This window comes from Megascapheus bottae, chromosome 19 (assembly GCF_031878675.1).
Source record: "Megascapheus bottae isolate mThoBot1 chromosome 19, mThoBot2.hap1, whole genome shotgun sequence".
NCBI lineage: Eukaryota > Metazoa > Chordata > Mammalia > Rodentia > Geomyidae > Megascapheus > Megascapheus bottae.
In genome coordinates this window covers 19,408,190-19,420,809 of record NC_143527.1, presented here as the reverse complement: position 1 = coordinate 19,420,809, position 12,620 = coordinate 19,408,190, and the positions used below count along the sequence as shown (strand labels likewise).

The 12,620-nt window shown below is 45.2% G+C and overlaps 1 protein-coding gene across 3 annotated transcripts in view; it reads right to left on the bottom strand.

The window, feature by feature from the left end:
- The window catches only part of Loxhd1 (lipoxygenase homology PLAT domains 1), a 128,346-nt gene extending 119,769 nt beyond the window's left edge, over positions 1-8,577 (bottom strand). For all 3 annotated transcript variants that reach the window (XM_090353573.1, XM_090353574.1, XM_090353575.1), the window contains exons 1-2: positions 8,448-8,577; positions 4,947-5,061 (exon numbers count right to left, since the gene is read on the bottom strand). In XM_090353573.1, coding sequence (XP_090209699.1) covers positions 4,947-5,061; positions 8,448-8,577 — 245 coding nt within the window. The remainder of the gene's footprint in view (positions 1-4,946; positions 5,062-8,447) is intronic.
- Positions 8,578-12,620: the final 4,043 nt, after the last annotated feature.

The following is a 12,620-nucleotide window of genomic DNA, read 5'->3' as shown; positions in this document are numbered from 1 at the left end:
TACACTAAGGATAATCACCCTGGGAAGCTCTATGCTGGGAATATTTGGCAACCATTAAAAATCCTGTTATAAAGAATATTTAATAAAAGAAAAGCAACCTTATGATATAGACTTAAAAGAATGATTTTAAAAACAGACTAAACGCAATCATGAAAAAATAATAAACACAAATGGGTTATCATCTTTATTCAAAAAAATAATAAAAAACCTGAGGGATTTATATAAAAATATATCTAGATGCTAAGATTGTGATAAAGTGCTGCTTATCTGTTATTGTCTATATTGTTTTTAAGTTTTCCAAAAAAGAAGACATATTTCTTTTGCAATTATTTAAAAAAAAACTCACAAAGCTCATGCCCTGCAACCCCACTGCCAGGGGCAAATATTTTAGAAGGTTTGGGGATTTCTGGGTTCCATCTTTTGATGGTCCATGAAGGCTAGGAAATAGTCACTACCAGTGACCAGACAAGAGGATGGCACAGGCCTTCATTTTAGCCACAGATGACATATGCCTTTGAAAGCAGCTGGCTTTCTGGGACCCTCTTGAAGAGAGTTCCTGAATAAATGCTCTCACAGAGAGCATTCCCCTCCATGGAAGGGGAACCTTGCACTCGTGCCACATTCCAGTTTTAGTGTGTTCATTAAATAACCAGCCCTCAGCAAAGGGCTGGGAGAGGTTTGTGTAAGCAGGGAGATCAAGGAGAAAGATCTGTAGAGGCAGCAGAGCCAAAGATGGAGGAAACAAACACCCCAGGCCACCTTAGGGTCCATACTTGGTGGTTTCAGGATAGTATTGGTTATGTAGAAAGCTTCCACAGTGTTTGGCAAATGGGGATCAAGCTCTCTGAAAGACAGGAAGTGCCCCATGCCCCTCCTGAGAAGGTTGCAGAGACAGGCTCCACCTACTCTCTGCAAACTGAGATCATCCTAAATAATCTCTTACCCCCACCCACCCTGAGATCTCATCCCAGAATACCCATTTCTGATAAGTCATGTACAAATGCTTATGGGTCTCAGAAATTTGGATCTGGAGAGGAATTAGCAAATGGGGAGTGGAAACATTGCCAAAGCAGGCTCTTCTCATCTTGTAGAAAGCCAGGTCTCGTCATGGCTCCTCATCATCAAGCTGAAGGTTAATACAGTGCACAGCCTGGCCCATACCCACCATGCAGCAGGGTTCTTACTGGAAGAATAGTCTCTAGAGGCTGCGGAGGACATTTTAGCAACCAATCAGGCAGAGCCATTGGGCTAAAATGCCAGACACTCTGTGACACTCTCAGGTTGTGAGTTCTCAGCAGGAAATTGTGTTCCAGAAAATACATGAGATCCCATCCTTTTGCCATATTGTGCACACTCTCTGTTGGGGTGGCCCTATCTAATAGGACAAGAGAAAGGAACCCCCCTGGGTTCCCCTCTGGGCTTCCTCTGGGAGATATTACTGAGAGCCATATCTTATTAGGAGGGGGTCTGAGTGGAGGTTCACTAATAGGAAAGTCTAAGAAAGTATCACCAACTTTCAACCTAGGAGAAGGTCCAGTGGGTACCATGTCCATTACAGTGGCCAGAATCAGCATTTTTTCTTTTGTGTCTGTAGTGGAGTTTGAAATCAGGACCTAGCACTCTTGCGTGGCTTTTTTGCTTAAGGTTGAAGCTCTACCACTTGAGACACAGTTCCATGTCTGGCTTTTTGTTTAACTGAAAATAAGAGTCTCACAGATTTTCCTAACCAAGCTAGCTTCAGATCATGATCTTCACATCCCAGCTTCCTGAGTAGCTAGGATTACAAGCATGAACCACCAGTGCCTAGCTGACAATCAGCATTTTAATATTAGACACCAGTATTCTTCTTGAAATAGCAGTTATGCTATATTAGGAAAAACATCCTGCTAAGACATTTAGAAATAGAAGGTGAAATCCTGTAGCATCCCAGAAGACAAAGTACAGAAATGAACAAGAGATACAGCTAAAGGTGGCAAAGAAAAGAGTAGGAAAATTCCAGGAAGTGCAGGGGCTGAATTTGAAGACAAGGGATCTAGTATCTATCCTAAGCTGTTGATGTTGCTAAGGGTGAATTTCTAGGGCCTAAAGATATCAATCAGGTCTGTTACACACAAAAATGTGGGGAGGGGGCTTTATCTGACATGTGGTTTGGGTTTAGGGTAGGTTTGGGTGTGAGAGGAAGGAACTGCAGATAGTGAGGTATATGAAGATTGTGAAACCCAGGAACAGGGTGGAGGTGGCACAGACCTGAACTGCATCTGTGTCTCACAGCAAGGTGACTGAACTGCTTCAGCAGTGAACAAAGCAGTGTTCACCTTCCAGACCCAGAGTTTCCGTACTGATCTGAAGGGCTCTCAGATGAGTCCACCAGACTCGGGCTCCTTCTTCCCCATCTGTGGTGCCTACTACAGTCAGATGATCTTGGCCACCATTGCAAATTTGGCATCTATTGCTTTCCCATCTGCCTCCCCTTTTCCCCTAAATCACAACCAGCACAACCAGCTACAGGCCTCCTCCATGTCTACATGTGGTGTCTCAACTATTTACAAAGTTTTATAAGTTGCTTCCCTTGGACTCACTGATCCTTTCATGCCCCTCTCTTACCTAAGACCATTTTTTTTCACCACTGGAGGTAAAAAAAGAAATCCTTTCCTTCCCTATGATGGCTCAATCTTGGTCACATGAAATTTCCAACATTTGCTGAGCTTTAACTATTCACTGTGAACCAAGGTAGATGCTGGAAGCTCAAGTAGCCCTAGCCCTGGGCCCCTTAGCTGGCAGCTCTATCACCTCCTGTCACAGCATTCTCCATTACCTCTTAGGGCCCAGCTGTTACTCTATGCCTAAATGGCTAAGGTTGAGCCTCCTAACCAGCCTGATGAGAGTCTTGGCTAGACTTGTACCCTTGCTTCCCAATCTAGAGCATAACAGACCCAACCAGACTCCCTATCAGCAACCTCCTGAGAAGCTGTGGGCTGTTGACTCCTAGCCACTCCTCTTCAGGATGCAGTCTTTCTTTTTCCATTGGTGGGAAGGCTGACACCCAGATGGCTGAGATGAAGACTAAGTAGCATCCTTCATACCATACCATATCAGTAACCGTAGGGGCCTACCTGAGATGGGACAAACAAACAGGGCTAAGGGGAGGAATCTAAGGTCAAGGAGAAGGATCTGAGGATGATGGGTGCATAACAGAAGGAAGGACAGTGAGGATCTACCACAGAAGTAGAAATAGTTTGCTTGCTTGTTTCTTAAAAAGGTACTTTGAGATTCCATTTAGCCATCTCCCCTGTACTGGTGGCATCTCCCTCCCCTCGTGCATTCTGGGAGGACACATGGCAAGGAGGATGGGCATTTCATGTATTCCCTTTACCGTGCCCACATCACTGGAGGGAAAAAACTTCCATGTCACACGCAGTGCAAAGAGCCAGGTACCCTGTTCTGTAGAAACGGATAAAAGAGCATGTTATGCCTGCTTTACCACTACCTCATAGGCCCCCAGTAGGAGCCAGCACATGTCATAGTCCTTGTAAGCCTGCAAGGCAGAGTCTACAGCCTTGTGGCTTGGTCATCCACCCCTCTATAGCTTCACTCATCTCCCCTGGAAGTGCCAGGACATAAACCTTTCAGGTCATAGGCTAGGGACCCAGTGGGCCTCAAGCACAGGCTCCTCAATATACTGGGGCCACACAGTCCATTTAAAGGTTTACCTGGATGGAGGACCAGCTCTCCCAGGACTCTGAACTACTCGCTGCTCCTCTCTAGGCCTCAGTTTCCCCCAACCAGGTTAAAATAGACCAAAGGTTTCATGTTTCATGGCTATGGAAATGTTGGCTAACGCAGAATCTTACCCAGAAACTCAGAGAGTAAAATAATTCTAAGTAGAGCTGCTCTGAAAGGTGGAGGCCTGGTCGTCTGAGAACCAACTGGTCAAGTCCTTGTACTCACAGCGAAGACTGAAAAGCGGGGAACTGCACTGCTCCCAAGGTCTTTAGCCATCTCTGAAATTCTGTGTGCTAACTTGTCCCCTGGCTTTGTTATGTATGCTTGTGTATGTTTGTGTAGAAGGGGGGGATCAAAGCTTAGATGGCAGACCCCACCCTCAGGGGCTTACAACAAAGTGGAGGACATGATGTGTTCATACACCATGATCCACATGGCTGTGTTCACAATATTGATCTCCATAAAGCTGGTATGTGTGTGTGTGTGCGTGTTTGTGTGTGTGTGTGCACGTGCGTGTGTGTGTGTGTGTGTGTGTGTGTGTGTGTGTGTATGTGTGCCTGTGCATTAGTCCTGGGACTTGAACTCAGGATGTGGGTGCTATCTCTAAGTTTTTTCTCTCAAGGCTAGTGCTTTACCACTTAAGCCACAGCTCTACTTCTGGCTTTTTTGTGGTTAACTGGAGATGAGAACACCACAGACTTTCCTGAATGGACTGGTTTCAAACTGCAGTCTTCTGATCCCAGCTTTCTAAGTAGCTAGGATTGCAGGTGTCAATCACCAGTGCCTGGCATAATTGAGAGCATAAAGCAGTTCTATGATCCTTTGCATTCACAATTTTCCCAACATTCCTTCTCCCAATGACTGTTAGCGATATATACCATCATATGGCTATGGTGACTGCAGTGGTATATGAGGAAAAGAAGGCCTTGGATCTGGTGAGTTTCACCAAAGTTGCATGGCATTTATTCTCCTATATCAAGGGACAGGTGTATGATAAAATATTACTGCTTGAAAAATTGAGAAAGGGACAGAGGAAAGTTGAAGGAGATTGTGGGACAATCCCTAGCTGATACATAGTGTGTTGTTAGAATCCTCACCACTTAAAAAGCCCTGTGGTCAGTAGCGTCTTCTTCACATAGCAGAAGGCCATCCCTGTGCTGCCCCAGAACTGCATCAACCCAATTAGTGTCCCAGTTCCCCACCAGGGCCTAGGTGCTACTCACTTGCTGGTGAGATGGAGCTTGGGAGAAAGCCCATTCTCTCCAAATATCGTGATGAAGACATTGGCATCTGTCCCTGCACCACGCACATCCCCGGTGGCTATGACCACCTCATACACTGAGGAGAGAGAAGACAGGATGTAAGCTCCAAAGAGAATCCAGAACCCTGTGTGGGCTTGGAGAAAAAAGGGCTCCTGTCTGCCCTACAGGGATGTTCATTTCAGAGGACTCTGGGAACCCGCTACAAAGTTTCAGGCCAGGATCAGATACCTTAACACTTCCTTTTGAAAGATCTAAACCTCACCCTTAATACCAAACACCCCTTTATGGGGGAGGACTCTGAAACAGGAATGGAAGGGGAATCTGGTCACACCCTACCCAAGATAAGTCAAGGCAGCACTGGTTGTAAAGCACTTTGCAGGGATGCTGAGCTTCCTCTCTTGATTTTCTTGGAACTTGTTCATCTTCCTTGTTTATATTTCCTGCCGGGGCATCAGACTCATGACAGCCCTGCCTATCTTATGGAGAATGAGGACAAGAATCCATTTGGATTCTTGGAGACAATCAAATCTACTGAAAAAATTGAGTGACTATTCAAACCTATCAACTCAGCATCTCTCCCGGGGCTGGGGGGGGGGGGCAGTTGCAGGTGAAAATGGCAATGTTTGGTGCCAGAGGATGGAGATATGAACACCTGAACACCTTTGAGCAACTTCTGTGTGGCAGGTCTGTGGAAGATATGATGCAGGCATTACTTCCTCATCCTACAACATGTGCATGGTTGAGCAAAAGTGCTGGACCTCAGTGCCACTGACTCATCACATAGATGCACAATGACCTTGGGCAAGAATCAACCTGCCTGTAACACTGGACAAGAATGCTTACTTTGCCAGGCTGCTCTGAAGAGTGAAGATGATAGATCTAAAGGCTCTGGCATGCAGAAGATACTCAATAAATAGCTTTTCTTTCTTTTTTTTTTTAAAAAAAAACTATTGTTGTTTCAATAGCCTATTTCAATTCTAGGAGCTACCAGCCAGTTCCTTTGGCAGACATGGTGGTAGCTCAACTGACAAGCACATGCTGCATGGTACTCCAGAGCCTGTGAGGAGCATCTCTAATCCTAACATGTTCCCTTCTAGGCCTGGGACGCTCAGTAACTATAGTATTTAGGGGTGAGTGGACCTTGGGATGTCACTGTATCTAACCAACTCCCAAATCATAAAGGATAGCAGGACGTGTGTATAAGTCCCCATCTCTTGAACCAGAGCCTTGATTCTTCATAGTCTACGCCAAAGAGAAGCCTGATCTACTAATGCCCCCTGAAGCTCTCTTCTGATCCTCTATGGACAACTCTTGGGCTTGGAGTGTGGCTACCAGGCTTGTATGTACACAGGGAATTTCCAAATTAAATGTCCACAGGAGAATAGCCAAGTCTGATGGAAATTCTAAGACCATATCACATGAGTGAAGATGAAGAAGCCTGAGTGGGCTAGTTTGGAGAAGAAGAGACTCTGGTGCCATAAGAGAGGAATGATAAATCTATCTCAATAAGGAGTAGATAGCTGCTTTTGAAATAGGGCATGGACCTTAATTAAACTGATCCATTGGATTTAATTATAGCTAAGAGAATGGCAAGGGGAGCCTTAGAGTATGAAATGGCATTTGCAACTCATCGCCAACAAAGGACTAATGCCTAGAAGATATAAAGAATTGACAAAAAATAGCCAGACATGGTGGCACACATCTATAATCCCAAGGTAAGGCAGGAGGATCTCGAGTTCAAGGACAATATAGGCTACAGTATAGCAAGACCCTGCTCACACAAAAAAGAGAATTCATACAAACATAAGAAAAATGGAAGTCCTATAAGTTTTAAATAAAATTTCTTTAAAAGATAAATATAACGAGGGGAGGTCTCAATGTGTGAGAAGTAATGTACCTACTACCTGACGAATGTAACTGTTACCCCTCTATATATTCCCAACAATAAAAAGATAAATATACACTTACTGTAAGCTCTAAACTTTCCACTTTTAGATGTTGACTCAAAAGGTGAAAATATGTTCACACAAAGACCTCTGAACACAAATGTTCATAGTAACTTTATCTCTAATAGAGCCAAATTGAAAACAATGTAAATGTCTATCAACAGGTGAATGGATAAATAAATCATGGTCTATCCATACAGTGGAAAAAAGGAGAAATAATCAAATGTCTATCAACAAAAAATTAAGTAAATGATATGTTTATAAATGCAGTGCTGAACAACCTAAAAAGAATAAACTAAGCTGGATGCCCGTGGCTTATAATCCTAGATAATTAGGAAGCTAGATGTAAGAATCACAGTTGAAAGTCAGTCTAGGCAGACAAATCCAAGAGACTCTTATCTCCAGTTGACCCACAAAAAGCTGAAAATGAAGGTGTTTTCATGTGGTAGAGCACAGCCTTGTGGGAAAGTCAGGCAGGAGGTGAGGGGAGGGAGCTAAGCAAGAGAGTGAAGCTCTAGATGGAAGCCCCCATAGTGGCAATAAAAGGAACAAGCTATATAATAAACACATCCACATCATGATTAAATCTCTCTGTTGTATTGTTGAATGAAAGAGAAGATAGCCACAAAAAAAGTACACACTACACAATTTCATTTGTATGAAGTTCAAAAACAGAAACAACTGAATTCTGATGGTAGATCCAGGATAGCCGTTAGCTCTGGGAAGTGATGTGAAGGATTTTGTAGAACAGGATCCTAAAAGCACAGCCAGCCATGAGATAACAATCTATCATGCTGTACCCTTGTGAATTTTCCACCATAGATACACTATTCCTTGATGTAAAAATTCTAAATAAAATGCAATTTGGGCGGCTGAAGAACAATCTGATAAAAATCTGGTAAGTTGCAGAAAATGCAAAATTCTGTTTGACTACCAAAGGAGAACCCCAACTCATAAAGTCCTTTGAAATGAATTGTCAAAGGCCATGTAGTATTGCTCTTAGCACACAGCCTGGAACACAGGAGGGACTCAGCGAAGGTTTACCTGGATGAAGAGTTAGCTACAGAGCACCAATAAATGGCTAAAGGAATCACTGAAGTAAATAAGACCCCAGAACCGAGTGGGCCTGGATGGTCATCGTGCTATGACGCAATTGCGTCACCCTATCATCTCAACTGAATTTCTTATTAAGTCTAAGTTTTCTCATCCATGAAATGGACATTTCTTCTTTGAACAATCATAGTAAAGATGATGTTTCTGGGGGACAGGCTGCACTTGGAATCTTCAGGAACCGAGCTCCTGGTCTATTGTGCCCCACTAGAACTCTACCTAAGGGTATATCACCTTCTCTGCAGTGCCATAGAGTTTGTGGCATGATGCCCACCCTGCTTCTTCCATAGAGATAAAGAACAGACACACAGAGTGACCTGTGGGCCAGAATCCTAAAATCACTACCCAGAGAGAGGGGCAGATCTGGCAGCCACGAGCTCCACCCTGGCCTTGCAGAGCCACCTACCCTTAGCCTTGTAGTATTCATGTTGCAGTTCATCCTCATCATCCTCCGAGGCGTAGTTGAGAAGCTCCTCCTCATACAGGCGCAGGAAGTCAATGTCTTTTTTCCTCCTCTTCTTCTTCTGGGGCATCATCTTGCCAGCTTCCCTTGCCCAGTGCTCAAAGACTCATGCACCCACCATCTCAGGCCTCCTTGGACCTGTGATCCTCACTTCTCAGAGTGCTAGAATTCTCCTATGGCTTCAGGTCCAGCTGGGTCACACTGGGTCTCTTTCCTGTCACCTTGGCCCAAATGGCTCCACTCTTCTTTCTCGTCTCCAGCTCCTGAGCCAGTGTGAATACTTCTTCTTTGCCCCTGCTGTTGCTGTCTTTTCCTTCTTCCCTACCCCCTCCCGCTCTGCACCTGCCCCGGGGTTCTCCTTGGGCCTTCTCACTTATTTATGAAGAGGAGAAAGGCTGACTCCTTCCTCTTGCCCCAGCTCCAGCTCCTCTCCTCCCTTCATGGAGACTCAGGTGACGCAAAGTTCTTGGCATCCATTTCCCACCTGAACTTAGAACAGGAGAAGCAACCTGCAACCCCTCCAGGTCACTCTTGGGTCAAGTAGGGGCCCTCTACCAAGGAGACATCCAAGCCACGTACCCAACAAGGTCTCTGAATAACACCCCAAGCCTGGGTCCCTCCTGAGCAGGGCAGAGCCCTGGAATCAGCCTAGCTCTCAGTTCGAGGATCCATTTCTCTCCATTATTCATGAACTCTGATCATCTTACCATGCAGCAGGCAAGGTTCTTACCGGATCTTTCTCAGTCTCTCTTGACCTCCCTCCCTGCAAGACTGCTACTTTCACCAGGGGAGAATGGATGCCCTTTGTAGGCATGCAGATCTCCATGGCAGTTACTGAGTTACTGGCCTTGCTAGGCCAAAGCCCAGGAGCTTGGGGAAGCTCACTTATGTTCAGGTGACCCCCAACAATACCCAGGATTCACTTACCCTAGTAAAAAAGTTTTATTCACCTCGTATGGATCTCTGTATATTTAAATGAAATGGTCCACTCTTCAGCATCCTTCAGTCCAACTCTGTCCCTAGAGGCTGCTATCCATCAGCTGATGGGCTATCAATCAGCTAGGAGAGTTCCCAATAGCTTATTTATTTAATTTATTGCCAGTCCTGGGGCTTGAACTCAGATCCTGGGCACTGTCCTTGGACTTTCTCAAGGCTAGCACTCTACCACTTGAGCCACAGCACCATTTCTGGCCTTTTCTGTGTATGTGGTACCAAGGAATCGAACCCAGGGATTTATGCATGGTAGGCAAGCACTTTACCACTAGGATATGCTCCTGGCCTGTAGCTTATTTCATAAAGATTGCATTAAGGCACTGAAGAATTTTTATTAATATTTCTTAGCTGGGCATGGTGGCTCACACCTGTTGCCGGGGCCAGCCGGCAGCAAACCAGGGTTCGCGGATTGGGATTCCTGAAATAGGGGCAAGGACTAGGAAAAAATAGAAGAGAGACAAACAGATGGAGTTCGGGAGGACTACAGCTCAAGTCAGCAGTCCAAGAAGACTGTGAGCTCCAGACTGCCGCCTAAGAGACTCTGTCGTTTATTTTAAGTTCCGACCTTAAATACTCTTCTTAAAACTAGGGAGTTGCCAGAGGCTACATTCATACAAAATAGTAAACAAATCACATATAGGATAAATGAGAAAGGATTAACATTGCTTAAAGTCATCATGATAAGAACTGACATTGCTTAAAGTCATCATGATAAGAACTGATTGACATTGCTTAAAGTCATCATGATAAGAGTTACTTCCTTGTGTATACAGTTGTGTAGGTCCAAGGTCAGGTCCAAGGTCATTGACCCCACAGTCGGTCCCCAACAACCTGTAATCCTAGCTACTCAGGAGCCTGAGATCTGAGCATCAAGGTTCAAAGCCAGCCTGGGCACAAAAGGACCTGAGACTCTTATCTCCAATTAACCTCTAGAAAATAGGAAGTGGGCTTGGCTCAATCCTATATCAAGGTAATAGAGCCTTTGGGGGTGATTAGGTCTTGAATGGGTGGAATTAGCGCCTCAGAGATTCCAGAGAGTTGTCTTTCCCTTCCTGCTTTGCAAAGATACAAAGGAAAACAGCTACCTATGGAAAGAAAGAGGACTCTTGTGGGGCCGGGAGTTTGGCCTAGTCATAGAGTGCTTGCCCAGCATGCATGAAGACCCGGGTTCGATTCCTTGGTACCAGATACATAGCAAAAAGCCGGAAGTGGTGCTGAGGCTCAAGTGGTAGATTGCTAGCCTTGAGAAAATCCAAGGACAGTGCTCAAGCCCTGAGCCCAAGCCCAGGACTGGCAAAAAAAAAAAAAAAGAGGACTCTTGTCCACTTAAACCTGCTGACACCCTGAACTTGGACTTCCAGCCTCCAGAACTGGGAAAAATGCATTTCTCTTGCTTGTAAGCCATGCAGCCTCTGGTATTTGTTATTGGGAACTGAATAGACCAAGACTGCTTCTCGTCAGGATTTTTCTCTTTCTTATTTTCCTCTGGAGAGTTTCATGACTTATTGCCATTGTAAATTGTTTCAGAAGACTTCCTTTGGGTCAGACATACGTTCTCCTACTGGTGTGCCACAGCAGCCCAAAGGCTGAGCTGCTGCTTCCTCTCAGTTTTCTGGATGCACTATCCAGGAAGGGCTTGCTAAACTGTCTGTCCCTCCCTGGTCATCTGCAGCTGTGAGCTCTGGGATGGCAAGGATTATATCAGCTGTTTATTCTCACATTCCCTGGATGTGGCATGCAGAGACCTCAGTAAAAACATTTGTTCAATAAATGGATGAATGAATGAATGTGTGTATGTTTGTGTAGAAATTGCAGGCCAGTCCATAAAGCCATTGGATTCAAAGTCCAGAGTCCTGAAGGAGAGCAGTACAGGCTGAACCACACTTTAAGGTGAAGTAAATGTTCTAGAACAGACACTTTTTTTTAACACCTTTGGCCTGGAGAAATAGGTGTTTGGGAGTCTGTGCAAGCTGCCTTCACACACGTAATGCTTGGTGTGTAGAGCAAGAGCTGCACTAGCCTTTAAGAACACTCCTGTAACTGGGGGTGATGTCAGAAAGGAAGACTTCCTCTCAATCTAGGTAGGACGCTTGGACATAGCATGCTGCTAGGTCAGAGTGTCATAGGCATTCAGACAGCAGAATGGCCTTGCTCACCGGCCTACAGAAGGACACACTCCAGGGGCAATCTCGAGTTTGGATGTGGTCCCCTCTTTGCCCATTCACTTGGACATCTATGTTTCCAGATTGCAGGTACAGGCAGACTATGGTGAGAGTGGGACAGTTCACTCACCCAGTAGCCCCTATAATTAGTCAGGGCTGAGGAAGAATACTAACCAGCTACAGGCACCGCTGTAAGGCCTGCTATGCCCTTGGTGGCCACTCTGAGGGTCAGAATGTGGACCGAGAAGCCTCTGTAAGCCTATGGCAGAGTTCAGAAGGCAGGAGGAAGCTGATCTGTCACTAACACAAGACTTCTCTAGTACTTCATTTCTGCCTTCTTCCCCACTGCCTATCTGCCCCGAACTGGATAACCATATTCTTGTCTCTGGGCTTAGGTGGCTAGGACCCCAGCCAGCACCTCCCTTCTCTGGGTCTTCCAATTCTTAGCATAGCACATCTGTCCTGGTCAGTAATTTCTGAAGTGTGAGGCCAGGGCCAGCTGGATGAGGCTTATCAAAATAAAGATGTGGAAGTCCTCATTGCAGGCCTATTGAATCATATCTTCTGCAGGTAACACAGGATTAAGCCTTTTCAGTGACTCCTATGCCCTGCCCTGCCTCTGTCATTTTCATTTATACTGAAATTAGGAAATATCAGTAACTGATAGCCTTCTAGTCAAACTCTGCTCAGCCAAGCCTTGTAAATGTGAAGGCATGGGTCCCAGATTGGGAGACAGACTTTTCGTAGTCTAAGGCACAAACTCCAAAGCTCCCAGTGATGCAAATGTGCCATACTGAGTATCACTGCACCTGTCCTCAAGAAACAGAAGTGTGTAAGTTAATAGGAGCATTAAGCCAAAAGAGGGCCAGTAAAAGAGGATTTCATAGGGAACAGAAGAGAGGGCCACTTCTGAATAGAGGGAGCATCGGAGTAGAAGCACTTTGGGGGCAGTTTTGCTTCT